This window comes from Bufo bufo, chromosome 1, assembly GCF_905171765.1.
Source record: "Bufo bufo chromosome 1, aBufBuf1.1, whole genome shotgun sequence".
Classification (NCBI taxonomy): domain Eukaryota; kingdom Metazoa; phylum Chordata; class Amphibia; order Anura; family Bufonidae; genus Bufo; species Bufo bufo.
Window position 1 is genome coordinate 195673284 of NC_053389.1, and position 13707 is coordinate 195686990.

The 13707-nt window shown below is 41.0% G+C and overlaps 1 protein-coding gene across 1 annotated transcript in view; it reads left to right on the forward strand.

Annotated features, from left to right (window-relative positions):
- LOC121002623 (E3 SUMO-protein ligase ZBED1-like) overlaps window positions 1-13707 on the forward strand; it is a 48678-nt gene that overhangs the window by 26525 nt on the left and 8446 nt on the right. The window contains exons 3-5 of the mRNA XM_040434065.1: window positions 6330-6400; window positions 10859-11121; window positions 13079-13143. Coding sequence (XP_040289999.1) covers window positions 6352-6400; window positions 10859-11121; window positions 13079-13143 — 377 coding nt within the window. The 5' untranslated portion in view covers window positions 6330-6351. The remainder of the gene's footprint in view (window positions 1-6329; window positions 6401-10858; window positions 11122-13078; window positions 13144-13707) is intronic.

Here is a 13707-nt window from a genome sequence, read left to right on the forward strand (position 1 = left end):
AATTTGCACGAGCTCACCAAAATTGGACTGTTGAAGACTGGAAAAATGTTGCCTGGTCTGATGAGTCTCGATTTCTGTTGAGACATTCAAATGGTAGAGTCCGAATTTGGCGTAAACAGAATGAGAACATGTATCCATCCTCTGGCTACTTCCAGCAGGATAATGCACCATGTCACAAAGCTCGAATCATTTCAAATTGGTTTCTTGAACATGACCATGAGTTTACTGTACTAAAATGGCCCCCACAGTCACCAGATCTCAACCCAATAGAGCATCTTTGGGATGTGGTGGAACGGGAGCTTCGTGCCCTGCATGTGCATCCCTCAAATCTCCATCAACTGCAAGATGCTATCCTATCAATATGGGCCAACATTTCTAAAGAATGCTATCAGCCAGCCCCTTGTTGAATCAATGCCACGTAGAATTAAGGCAGCTCTGAAGGCAAAAAGGGGTCCAACACCGTATTAGTATGGTGTTCCTAATAATTCCTTAGGTAAGGGTATATGTGCCTAACCCAATTCTCTTGCAGCCAAAGAAAAGAGAAGCCACAAGAATGGGGTAATGGTATTGTGTATATGCATGCATGGTCATTTTGTGTTTTTCAGGTAATGCCTCATCGTGGCAAGAGTGCGTCGAGCGTGACTTACGTTAAAGAAGGGGGGGGGATATAATCTATATCCAAATCGCCCCCCTTTCCTTAAAATAAAAATACATAAATAATTTAAAAAATTAACATCATGGGCATTGCCTTGCGTGAAAAAGCCCGTACTATTAAAATATAAAAATATTTATCCCATACTGCAAATGGCAAAAGTCAAAATGGACGATTGGTAAATAAAAATAAAGTTATGGGAGTCAGAATATGGCAATGCAAAGGAAATTTATTTTTTCCTATGCAAAATTTCAGTATTAAAAATCAAGAAACATATATATGGTATTGTTGTAATCGTGGTGACCCGGAGAATACAAATAATAGGTCAGTTTTACCGCATAGGAAACAGTGTAAAAAAAACTTTTTTTTATAATTCCATTGTGTGCAACCATAAATAGTGCCATTAGAAAGTGCATATTGTCCCGCAAAAAACAAGCCCTCATCTCCTCATTCAGGTGAATGAAAAAATAAAAAAGTTATGGCTTTGGAAGGGCTGGGAGTAAAATATGAAAACGGAAAATGACCTGGTCTTGAAAGGGTTAAAGGGATTTTCTGTTCGATTTATTTTTATTAAATAAGGGGAAATGATCAGAATAATAAATAAGCAAAGGGCGGCGCTGGAATTGAGGGTCTTTAGTGCGGAAACTATTGGGGTCATTTATCAACTGGTGTAAAGTAGAACTTCAGATTCCAGCTTTCATTTTCCGCTGTGAAAAAGGAAAGGTGGAATCTGGTTGCTATGGGCAACTAAGCCAGTTCTACTTTACACCAGTTTGATAAATCTCCCCATATGACTTAATTTTAAAAAATACATTAAAAAAATACAAGCATATCAATTGAAAAATCCACTGTAAGGTGATGTGACATCATAAGTGGAATACAATTGTGTAAGGAAACTGTCAGTGACAGCTAGGAGCACCGAAGAGAAGACGGAAATGATTTATTACCACTCCTGCCTTATTTAGCGCTATCCTGCTGCTGCTACATTCTGTATAGACTGTAGGAGATGCCTTATACTGTAGCTGGGGAATACATTTTTTTTTTTGTGGGAAAACTCTTTGGAGACCTTTTCAAGTCCGGTCATTAAGGAATTAGTGACTGTTCCTATACAGACTGTGTCTCCATAGTAACAGACTACAAACTGTGCAGTCAGATCCTGTGATGAGACTACAAGACTGTTATCGTGGAGACGCATACTCTGCACTGGGGGTGTACTAACAAAATGGTAGGAAATTTTCACTTGACCGGTCACAAGAGTTATGTTGCCTGATCAGGGAACACTAAGGCCCCTTTCACACGGGCGAGTATTCCGCGCGGATGCGATGCGTGAGTTGAACGCATTGCACCCGCACTGAATACCGACCCATTTATTTCTATGGGGCTGTTCACATGAGCGGTGATTTTCACGCATCACTTGTGCGTTGCGTGAAAATTGCAGCATGTTCTATATTCAAGCAAGTGCGCATGCGGTGCGATTTTCACGCACGGTTGCTAGGAGACGATCTGGATGGAGACCCGATCATTATTATTTTCCCTTATAACATGGTTATAAGGGAAAATAATAGCATTCTGAATACAGAATGCATAGTAAAACATCGCTGGAGGGGTTAAAAAAATAAATAAAATAATTTAACTTATAACATGGTTATAAGGGAAAATAATACAATCTACAGAACACCGATCCCAAGCCCGAACCTCTGTGAAGAAGTTCGGGTTTGGGTACCAAACATGCGCGATTTTTCTCACGCGAGTGCAAGACGTAACGCACCCGCACATTTTCCCGCAACGCCCGTCTGAAAGAGGCCTAAAAGTTCCACGGATGGGATCAGGCTCTATGTCACTACTTCATAGCCTTTTTTCTTTAATTGAACGACCCCTGTTCGCTAAAAACCTGAAAACTTTTCCAGACTTTTTCTGGCCTTGTGCAGCTGGACTCAGCCAGTGAGTGACTTGTCGTGGTCAAGGAGAAATTTGGAAAGTTGAAGGGAAATAATAAAACTTTATTTGGGGATTTATTTGCTGAAGTTTCATGCCTTTGCTCTGGTAATGATGATGTAGTGTGGTTTTAGAAGCCTCTTAACCACTTCCCGCTACGCTAACGCCGAAAGGCGTCATTGCTGCGGCGCTCCCAGGCTACACTAACGCCGATTGGCGTCATCTCGCGTGAGCCGAGATTTCCTGTGAACGCGCGCACACAGGCGCGCGCGTTCACAGGATCGGAAGGTAAGCGAGTGGATCTTCAGCCTGCCAGCGGGTTTTTTTTTAACCCCTGAAGGGTATATTAGACGCTGTTTTGATAACAGCGTCTAATATACCTGCTACCTGGTCCTCTGGTGGTCCCTTTTGCAGCTCAGTAATAAGTAGCACGAAACACCACTACACTACACCCCCCCTGTCACTTATTAACCCCTGATCACCCCATATAGACTCTCTGATCACCCCCCTGTCATTGATCACCCCCCCTGTCATTGATCACCCCCCTGTAAGGCTCCATTCAGATGTCCGTATGATTTTTCCGGATCCACTGATACATGGATCGGATCCGCAAAACACATACGGACGTCTGAATGGAGCCTTACAGAGGGGTGATAAATGACGGGGGTGATCACCCCATATAGACTCCCTGATCACCCCCCTGTCATTGATCACCCCCCTGTAAGGCTGCATTCAGATGTCCGTATGTGTTTTGCGGATCCGATCCATGTATCAGTGGATCCGTAAAAATCATACGGACGTCTGAATGGAGCCTTACAGGGGGGTGATCAATGACAGGGGGGTGATCACCCCATATAGACTCCCTGATCACCCCCCTGTCATTGATCACCCCCCTGTAAGGCTCCATTCAGACATTTTTTTGGCCCAAGTTAGCGGAATTTTTTTTTTAAATTTTTTTTTATTTTTCTTACAAAGTCTCATATTCCACTAACTTGTGTCAAAAAATAAAATCTCACATGAACTCACCATACCCCTCACGGAATCCAAATGCGTAAAATTTTTTAGACATTTATATTCCAGACTTCTTCTCACGCTTTAGGGCCCCTAAAATGCCAGGGCAGTATAAATACCCCACATGTGACCCCATTTCGGAAAGTAGACACCCCAAGGTATTCGCTGAGGGGCATATAGAGTCCATGAAAGATTGAAATTTTTGTCCCAAGTTAGCGGAAACTGAGACTTTGTGAGAAAAAAAAAAAATAAAAAAATCAATTTCCGCTAACTTGGGCCAAAAAAAATAAAATTCTATGAACTCGCCATGCCCCTCATTGAATACCTTGAGGTGTCTTCTTTCCAAAATGGGGTCACATGTGGGGTATTTATACTGCCCTGGCATTTTAGGGGCCCTAAAGCGTGAGAAGAAGTCTGGGATCCAAATGTCTAAAAATGCCCTCCTAAAAGGAATGTGGGCCCCTTTGCCCACCTAGGCTGCAAAAAAGTGTCACACATGTGGTATTGCCGTACTCAGGAGAAGTTGGGCAATGTGTTTTGGGGTGTCATTTTACATATACCCATGCTGGGTGAGATAAATATCTTGGTCAAATGCCAACTTTGTATAAAAGAATGGGAAAAGTTGTCTTTTGCCAAGATATTTCTCTCATCCAGCATGGGTATATGTAAAATGACACCCCAAAACACATTCCCCACCTTCTCCTGAGTACGGCAATACCACATGTGTGACACTTTTTTGCAGCCTAGGTGGGCAAAGGGGCCCACATTCCAAAGAGCACCTTTCGGATTTCACCGACCATTTTTTACACATTTTGATTTCAAACTACTTAGCACGCATTTGGGCCCCTAAAATGCCAGGGCAGTATAACTAGCCCACAAGTGACCCCATTTTGGAAAGAAGACACCCCAAGGTATTTCGTGATGGGCATAGTGAGTTCATGGAAGTTTTTCTTTTTTGTCACAAGTTAGTGGAATATGAGACTTTGTAAGAAAAAAAAAAAATATATCATTTTCCGCTAACTTGTGACAAAAAATAAAAAGTTCTATGAACTCACTATGCCCATCAGCGAATACCTTAGGGTGTCTACTTTCCGAAATGGGGTCATTTGTGGGGTGTTTGTACTGTCTGGCCATTGTAGAACCTCAGGAAACATGATAGGTGCTTAGAAAGTCAGAACTTCTTCAAAAAGCGGAAATTCACATTTTTGTACCATAGTTTGTAAACTCTATAACTTTTACCCAAACCATTTTTTTTTTTTTTACCCAAACATTTTTTTTCTATCAAAGATATGTAGAACAATAAATTTTGAGAAAAATTTATATATGGATGTCGGTTTTTTTGCAAAATTTTACAACTGAAAGTGAAAAATTTCATTTTTTTGCAAAACAAATCTGTAAATTTCGATTAATAACAAAAAAAGTAAAAATGTCAGCAGCAATGAAATACCACCAAATGAAAGCTCTATTAGTGAGAAGAAAAGGAGGTAAAATTCATTTGAGTGGTAAGTTGCATGACCGAGCAATAAACCGCTAAAGTTGTGAAGTGCCGATTTGTAAAAAAGGGCCTGGTCACTAGTGGGGTATAAACCTGTGGTCCTTAAGTGGTTAAGAAACACTGGAAGCTATGGAACACCTTGTGGATAGAAAGTATTGTTGAAATTCCCCCCTAACCGGGGCTGTGGAGTCAGATTCAATTCAACTCTACCAAATATAACTTCAAAATAAAACTATGAAATGTTCTTAATATTGTGTATTTGATTTATTAAATGTAGAATATATTTAATTCATGGGAATTTAGGAAAGGTTTGAAATTGTAATCCTATAAATGTTATGTTCTGTCAAGCTAAGGCCCCTATGTATAAAAAAAAATCAGTGCTATCCGCTGAAGACCACAGGAGGAATCTCGCCATTGGGTGTGCCTACAGTGGTTTCGGAACGTCTAGAGAGAACAGGTAGTTGAGTAGTTACTATAACTGATGTCACCATATTATTACATTTTACACATGAGCCATTTATGTTGGAGTCAAAGCTTGACTCCAACATAAATGGCTTATCCTCCCTCAAATAAATAAAAAAATAAAAATAAAAATGTGACTGATTAAAAAAAAAAAAAAACTTTGCAGAGACAGTACACAGAGGGAGCAAAGTAAGGTCATGTTCATACTACCTCTGCGGTATCCAGAAGTCATAATACTCTGTGGGATCTGGATCTGACAAACCTCCTTGACTTGGGTCCGTCAGGTTCTGTAGTGGTTTCTGTCACTTGGACATGCAGCACTAGTTTTTTCTGTCAGATATACAAAAGCTCTGACGGAAGTGTGAACAGAGCCCAACTCGTGACTGCAGAACCAGAGGGATTCTTTGACGTTCAGAACAGTACGTGCAGTAAGTCTACGGAGGATCATTTACAAAAACAGTAGGAGATTTATATCGGACTATTTCAAAAATACGGGTCCTCTTTAAATATCTTCTGGTGAGAACATCTGACACATGGTATGGTCCTCAGCATGTGCTACGACCAAACATATCATTAATAATCCCTTCTGCATCCGGCGTCGCTTTGTGGCAGTTGCACATTGTAAAACAATAGGCAATTGTGCGACAATTAGTAGGCTTGTGATTCACGTCCTGGGTCTGATTGGCGCTTGTTTCACACAATGTGGACACCACTTCATTCCCAGAACACATTGCAGGCTCTTTACAGTGGTTCTCTTTATCTTACTTTTTTCAGGTGTCTGGACGTCAGTCGCACAATGCAGGCCGCAGAGGAGGCCTGTGCTCAGCTGGAGGATGAGTTGCTCTGTAAGTCCATATTGTTATTTCTCATGTGAATAATTCCTTATAGTTTATATATATTTAAAGGGGAACTCCGCCTAAAATGAAAGTCGGCTTTGTACCATAGGTTTCATTTATGCCTCTCTCCCAAAAGTTTTATTTAAAGAGGTATTTTGGTTTTGCAATTTTCAGCATCAATTACAACACATACTATCACTTACTAATAGTGATTGTTTATCTGTAACGCCCTGTTTTCCTGCACTCCATCCTGGTCACGTGTCAGTTTTCACTGTGTTGGTTGCCTATATCGATGACATCACGTCTACATCTGAAGTGTGGCAAGGCTTGTAAGTCTCTGCTCTATAGACACGTCTTCAGTGCCCTTGCTTCTGCAGAAGGTGTTCTGCTGATTCTCCTGAACCCTGCCCTGTAGACGTGATGTCAACAATGATGCTGTGTCTTAGGCCTCTTTCACACGACCGTTTTTTTTTTTTTTTCGTTTTGCGGGCCGTTTTTTGCGTTCTGTATACGGTCCTTATACGGAACCATTCATTTCAATGGTTCCGCAAAAAAAAACGGAATGTACTCCGTATGCATTCCGTTTCAGTATTTCCTTTTTTCCGTTCCGTTGAAAGATAGAACATGTCCTATATTTGGCCGCAAATCACGTTCCGTGGCTCCATTAAAGTCTATGGGTCCGCAAAAAAAGGAATGCATACGGAAATGCATCCGTATGTCTTCCGTATCCGTTCCGTTTTTTGCGGAACCATCTATTGAAAATGTTATGCCCAGCCCAATTTTTTCTATGAAATTACTGTATATGCCATACGGAAAAACGAAACGGAAACACAACGGAAACAAAAAACGGAACAACGGATCAGTTTAAAACGGACCGCAAAACACTGAAAAAGCCATACTGTCGTGTGAAAGAGGCCTTAGGGTGGGATTTTTCTAGCAGGGCTTCAAGCAGGCTTGGATCCAGGGCTGCCATCAGAAATTTCAGGGCTCCCTACAGGCAATCCGTCTGCCCCCCATTTTTATTCACACTGATTACCAATCACCATAAATAATATAATCACTATATTGTACAGGTTATAATGATTGCAGAGATTCTAAATACTGCTTTGTGATATTTAATAAAAAATAAATAAACAAACAAACTATAAGGCATTAAAACACCCTGACTTCTCAGCAGGGCTTTTCTGTAGAGGAGTGGGTAAGGCAGCTGTTCACTGTACAGACGGTCTGGGGTTCAAATCTCACGGAAACCTGTAATAATAATAATTTTTATAAAAAAAATTATGGCAGAAAAATAGAATTCTTAGGGCGGGTTCTCACCAATAATGGAAATACAACAAACCGTTAGATGTGCCTATAGTAAAATATTAGGACTGAGCAAAATGGAATGCCTCTTAACCCCTTAACGCAAAATGCCGGGCATGTACAGCGGGGGATGCTGTGCCAGAACGCATTCCGCCGTACATGCACGGCGGGCTGATCGGGCGGGTGCAGGAGCTGCGCCCGCCCGATCACTGCAGAGGTTCGGCAGTACCTGGTAGCCGGTCCCCTGCTGTATCCGCCGACATCACTGTTTACAGCGATGCCGGTGGATTAACCCCTTCTATGCAGCGGTCAGCGCTGACCGCGACATAGAAGTGGTTTGTGGCGGGTGAAGGAGTGCATTGGATCCCTGTGCTGCTGTGGCGGGGACCCGATGTGTGACGGGGCAGCCCATTGCCGTGCAGAGGCTGCCCAATGCCTTGCAGAGGCTGCCCAATGCCTTGCACAGCATGGGGACCTTCCTTCTACGGGTGCCCAGGAGATCCAGCCCCAGGCTGGGTCTCCTAGGCAACCTGTTAGTGCATTACTCGGTGTAATCCACTAACAGGCAATGCATTACAATACAGATGTATTGTAATGCATTGCAGAGGGGATTAGACCCCCCAAAAGTGGAAGTCCCAGAGTGGGACAAAAATAAAATAAAGTAAAAAAATGTGTTTTCAATAAAAAAATTTATATAAAGTTTCAAGGTAAAAAAAAAACGACCCTTTCCCCTGATTTTATAATAAAAATAGAAAAAAAAGAAAAAACACACATATTAGATATTGCTGCGTCTGTAACGACCTGCTCTATAAATATATCACATGATCCACCCCATCCGATAGACACCATAAAAAATAAAAACTGTAAAAAAAAAAAAATTACATTTTTGTCACCTTGCATCACTAAAAGTGCAACACCAAGCGATCAAAAAGGTGTATGCCCCCCAAAATAGTACCAATATAACCGTCACCTCATCCCGCTAAAAATGAGCCCCTACATAGGACAATCGCCCAAAAAATAAACAAACTATGGCTCTCAGACTATGGAGACACTAAAACATGATTTTTTATTTTTTTGGGTTTCAAAAATATTAGTATATAAAACTTACCTAAATGTGTACTTTTTTTTATTTATTTATCGCGGCGTCCTTAACAACCTGCTCTATAAAAATATCACATGACCTAACCCCTCAGATGAACACTGTAAAAAAAATAAAAAATAAGAAGAAACGGTGTCAAAAAAGCCATTTTTTTTGGAACCTTACATCGCAAAAAGTGTAATACCAAGCGATCAAAAAGTAATATGCACCCTAAAATAGTACCACTCAAAACATCATCTCATACCGAAAAAAATGAGCCCCTACATAAGATAGTCGCCCAAAAAATAGAAAAACTATGGCTTTCCGAATATGGAGACGCTAAAAATTTTTTTTTCAAAAATGCTTTTTTATGTAAAACTGAAACAAACAACACAAATTTGGTATTGTCGGGTCTGTAACAACCTGCTTTATAAAAATGGCTCATGATCTAACTTGTCAGAGTAACGCTGTAAATGACAAAAAAAAAAAACCTGTGCCAAAACAGCTATTTCTTGTTACCTTGCCTCAGAAAAAGTGTAATATAGAGCAACCAAAAATCATCTGTACCAACAAAACTGCCAGCTTATCATCTGTACCAACAAAATGGTACCAACAATACTGCCACCCTATCCCGTAGTTTCTAAAATGGGGCCACTTTTTTGGAGTTTCTACTCTAGGGGTGCATCAGGGGGGCTTCAAATGGGACATGATGTCCAAAAAACCAGTCCAGCAAAATCTGCCTTCCAAAAACCGTATGGCATTCCTTTTCTTCTGCGCCCTGCCGTGTGCCCGTACAGCTGTTTACGACCACATATGGGGTGTTTCTGTAAACTACAGAATCAGAACAATAAATATTGAGTTTAGTCTGGCTGTTAATCCTTGCTTTACTAGTGGAAAAAAATGATAAAAAATGAAATTTGAAATTTCATCTCCATTTCCCATTAATTCTTGTGGAACACCTAAAGGGTTATCAGCGTTTGTAAAATCCGTTTTTAATACCTTGAGGGGTGTAGTTTTTAAAATGGGGTCATTTTTGGGTGGTTTTTATTATGTAAGCCTCACAAAGTGACTTCAGACCTGAACTGGTCCTTTAAAAAGTGGGTTTTGGAAATTTTCAGAAATATTTCAAGATTTGCTTCAAAACGTCTAAGCCTTCTAACGTCCCCAAAAAATAAAATGGCATTCACAAAATGATCCAAACATGTAGACATATGGGGAATGTAAAGTAATGACCATTATATGAGGTATCACTATCTGTTTTAAAAGCAGAAAAATAGAAATTTGGAAAGTTGCGAATTTTTCAAAATTTTGGGTAAATTTTGTATTTTTTATAAATAAAAATGAAATATTTTGATTCAAATTTACCACTGTCATGAAGTACAATATGTGATGAGAAAACAGTCTCAGAATGGCTTGGATAAGTAAAGACGTTTTAAAGTTATCGCCACATAAAGTGACACATGTCAGATTTGAAAAAAATCAGTCTGGTCCTGAAGGTGAAAAATGGCCGGTCCTTAAGGGGTTAAAGGATTCTGTAAAATTCCGTTCTAATGGAATTCCTAGCGCTGGTGAGAAATCCACCCTGAAGTAAAAAATTTCTGTGTTTTTGCTTTGTTATAAAAAAATAATGAGGCAAAAAGTATTAAAAGGGTTTTCCAAGACTTTAATCCTCTGGATAGATCATCAGTATCTGATTAGTGGGGGTCCAACACTTGGGACCCCTGCCGATCAGCTATTTGAGAAGGCACATGTCCTCGTACAGCATCAGTGCTTGGTATTGCAGCTCAGCCCCATTCACTTCTGTGGGGCTGACCAGCGCCTAGGCCTTGTGACCAATGAACATGTCGTCACTTGGCCTACTAGCACCACTGCCTTCTCAAACAGCTAATCGGCAAAGGTACCGTGTGTCAGACCTCCACGATCACATACTGATGACCTATCCAGAGGAGAGGTCATCAGTATTAAAGTTTCAGAAAACCCCTTTAAAGTTTTTGGAACATCTTTAGGAGAATGTAAGGTTTTGTAATTGCTATGGCCCTCCCTAAGTAATAGCGTCTTTATTTTTTCTGTGGTTTTTTTCGTAGTTTGTGAGGATTGCCGGTTGTACTTCAGAGACTCCTGTCCACAACATGGAGCTCCAACTTTTATCTTGGACACGCCAGTTCCAGAAAATGTGCAGTCCCGTGCTTTACTATCTCTGCCAGACGGACTGGTAGTTAAGGAAAGATCTCAAGGAGGCTTTGGAGTGTGGTGCACTATTCCCATCATTCCCCGGGGTTGCATCTTTGGCCCATTTGAAGGCGAAATTTTAGTGGATAGGAGTGAATGTACCGTCTACTCTTGGGCGGTATGAATTCTTCTTATTTCTACCATTTTTGTAGAACGTATCTTTCCATATTTAGCAAGTCATATAAAGCAAGGGGTAACTATAGGGTTGTAGAGACTGCAGCCTGGCCTTGAAACCTTAGGGACCATAAAAGGAGACCAGTACGATGAATTATGTGTGTTGGTTGGGAAGCCCAGATACAAATTTATATTTGGAGCCCAGGAGCTCCAGGTTACATCTTGCTGTATTGGTTTTGATTTGCTTAGTAGTAAAATTATTAGGTTTATCTAGAGAGTAGTGAGGCATTACTTATATTCACTAAGGCTACTTTCACACTGGCGTTTCTGTGTCCGCTTGTGAGATCCGTTTTAATTAACTTCGCTTTAATACTGTATGGAGTGAGCGCTCCGTACAGTATTAGAATGTATTGTCTTCAATGAGCCGAAGTTATTACTTTACTTTTCAAAGTCTTGAGAGACTTCGGGTTATAACTTCAGAAATTAATTTCTGCTGTTAAAAACCTTTTCCCGAACTAGAGTTCGGTTCCAAGTGGTACCTTGGAACCGAATCTGAGTTCGGGAAATGTTTTTCTACAGTAGAAATCAATTTATGAAGTCAGAGACTTCACAAAGTAATAACTTCGGCTCATCAGAGCCAATACATTCTAATACTTTATGGAGCGCTCGCTCCATATAGTATTAAAATGAAGTTTTATACGAAACGACTTTGAATGTTTCATCTGGAAATGAGTGATTTTAATACTTGTATTTTGGAGAACAGTAAGGCCTCTTTCACACGGGCGTCATGTTTTTTGCCTGGATAAGATGCGGGGTGCGTTGCGGGAAAATGCGCGATTTTTCTGCGCGAGTGCAAAACATTGTAATGCGTTTTGCACGCGCGTGAGAAAAATCGGCATGTTTGGTACCCAAACCCGATTTTCTTCACAGAAGTTCGGGTTTGGGTTAGGTGTTCTGTAGATTGTATCATTTTCCCTTATAACATGGTTATAAGGGAAAATAATAGCATTCTTAATACAGAATGCAAAGTACAATAGGGCTGGAGGGGTTAAAAAAAATGTAACTAACCTTAATCCACTTGATCGCGCAGCCGGCATCTGTCTTCTTCTTTGCTGTGCACAGGAATAGGACCTTTGATGACGTCACTGTGCTCATCACATGGTCCAATCACATGGTTCATCACCATGGTGAGGGACCATGTGATTGGATCATGTGATGTGACGTCACCACAGGTCCTTAGTCGGCAGCTCAACATTACAGAAGAAGACTACGCAATCAAGTGGACTCGGTGAGTTAATTTATTTATATTTTTAACCCCTCCATCACTATTTTACTTTGCATATAACCATGTTATAAGGGAAAATAATACAGATCGGGTCCCCATCCCGATCATCTCCTAGCAACCAATGCGTAAAAATCGCACCGCATCCGCACTTGCTTGCGATTTTCACGCGGCCCCATTCACTTCTATGGGGCTTGCGTTGCGTGAAAAACGCAGAATATAGAGCTTGCTGTGATTTTCACGCAACGCACAAGTGATGCGTGAAAATCACCGCTCATGTGCACAGCCCCATAGAAATGAATGGGTCCGGATTCAGTGCGGGTGCAATGCGTTCAACTCACGGATTGCACCCGCGCGGAATACTCACTCGTGTGAAAGGGGCCTAAGTCTGCCCCACATGTAACAACATATATTTGGAGAATGGTGATGGACATCAGACACATTACTTGTATTTGGAGAGTAGTAATATCATCCCCGTGAACTACAAGCTGTGTTTGACCGATAGCGTTATCACCACTGCTTGGAGAGTAGTGACTTCCATAAAGAGCAACTTGTACAGTGGGAGAGGTGACATGACCTAACCTGACATATTATTTTATGAAGGTAGCCACATCCATATCTGAAGTAAAGACACGTCCCTATATTTTTTGTGTCTTATGTATTATTGTTGCTCATTCAGATTAGAGACAATGGATCCTATTTTTATATTGATGCCAGTGATGACTCCAAAAGCAGCTGGATGAGGTAAGTCCTGTCATTTAGAAGAAGTACCTAATGGGGGGATATTTAGTTGGGGAGATAGTATGCAATTGTGAAATCTTATTGTAGTGTGTGTGCCGTATACCCCAACATGGTTAACACATTGGGGACTGTGGATCAACTACTGAAAAAATACCAGGTTCTACATGGCGTCGTCCACGGCTACTGTAAGAAAATTTGAGTAAGGCTACATGTACACGAACGTTGTTTGTTTTCGTGTCCGTTCCGTTTTTTTTGTGGATAGGATGCGGACCCATTAATTTCACACCGTGTGCTGTCCGCATCAGTATGTCCTTTCTGTGGCCCCACAAAAAAAATAGTGCATGTCCTTTTTATTTTTGTTGTTTGTGGACAAGGAAGGGCATTATTACAATGGATCCGCAAAAAAAAGGATGCCATACGGAACGTCATCAGTTTTTATTTTTTTTGCGTATCCGCAATTTGCGGACCGCAAAAAACATACCGTCGTGTGCATGTACAGTAGCCTAAGGCTCCATTCACACGTCCGTGGTGTGTTGCGGATCCGCAACACACCTGCCCGGCACCCCT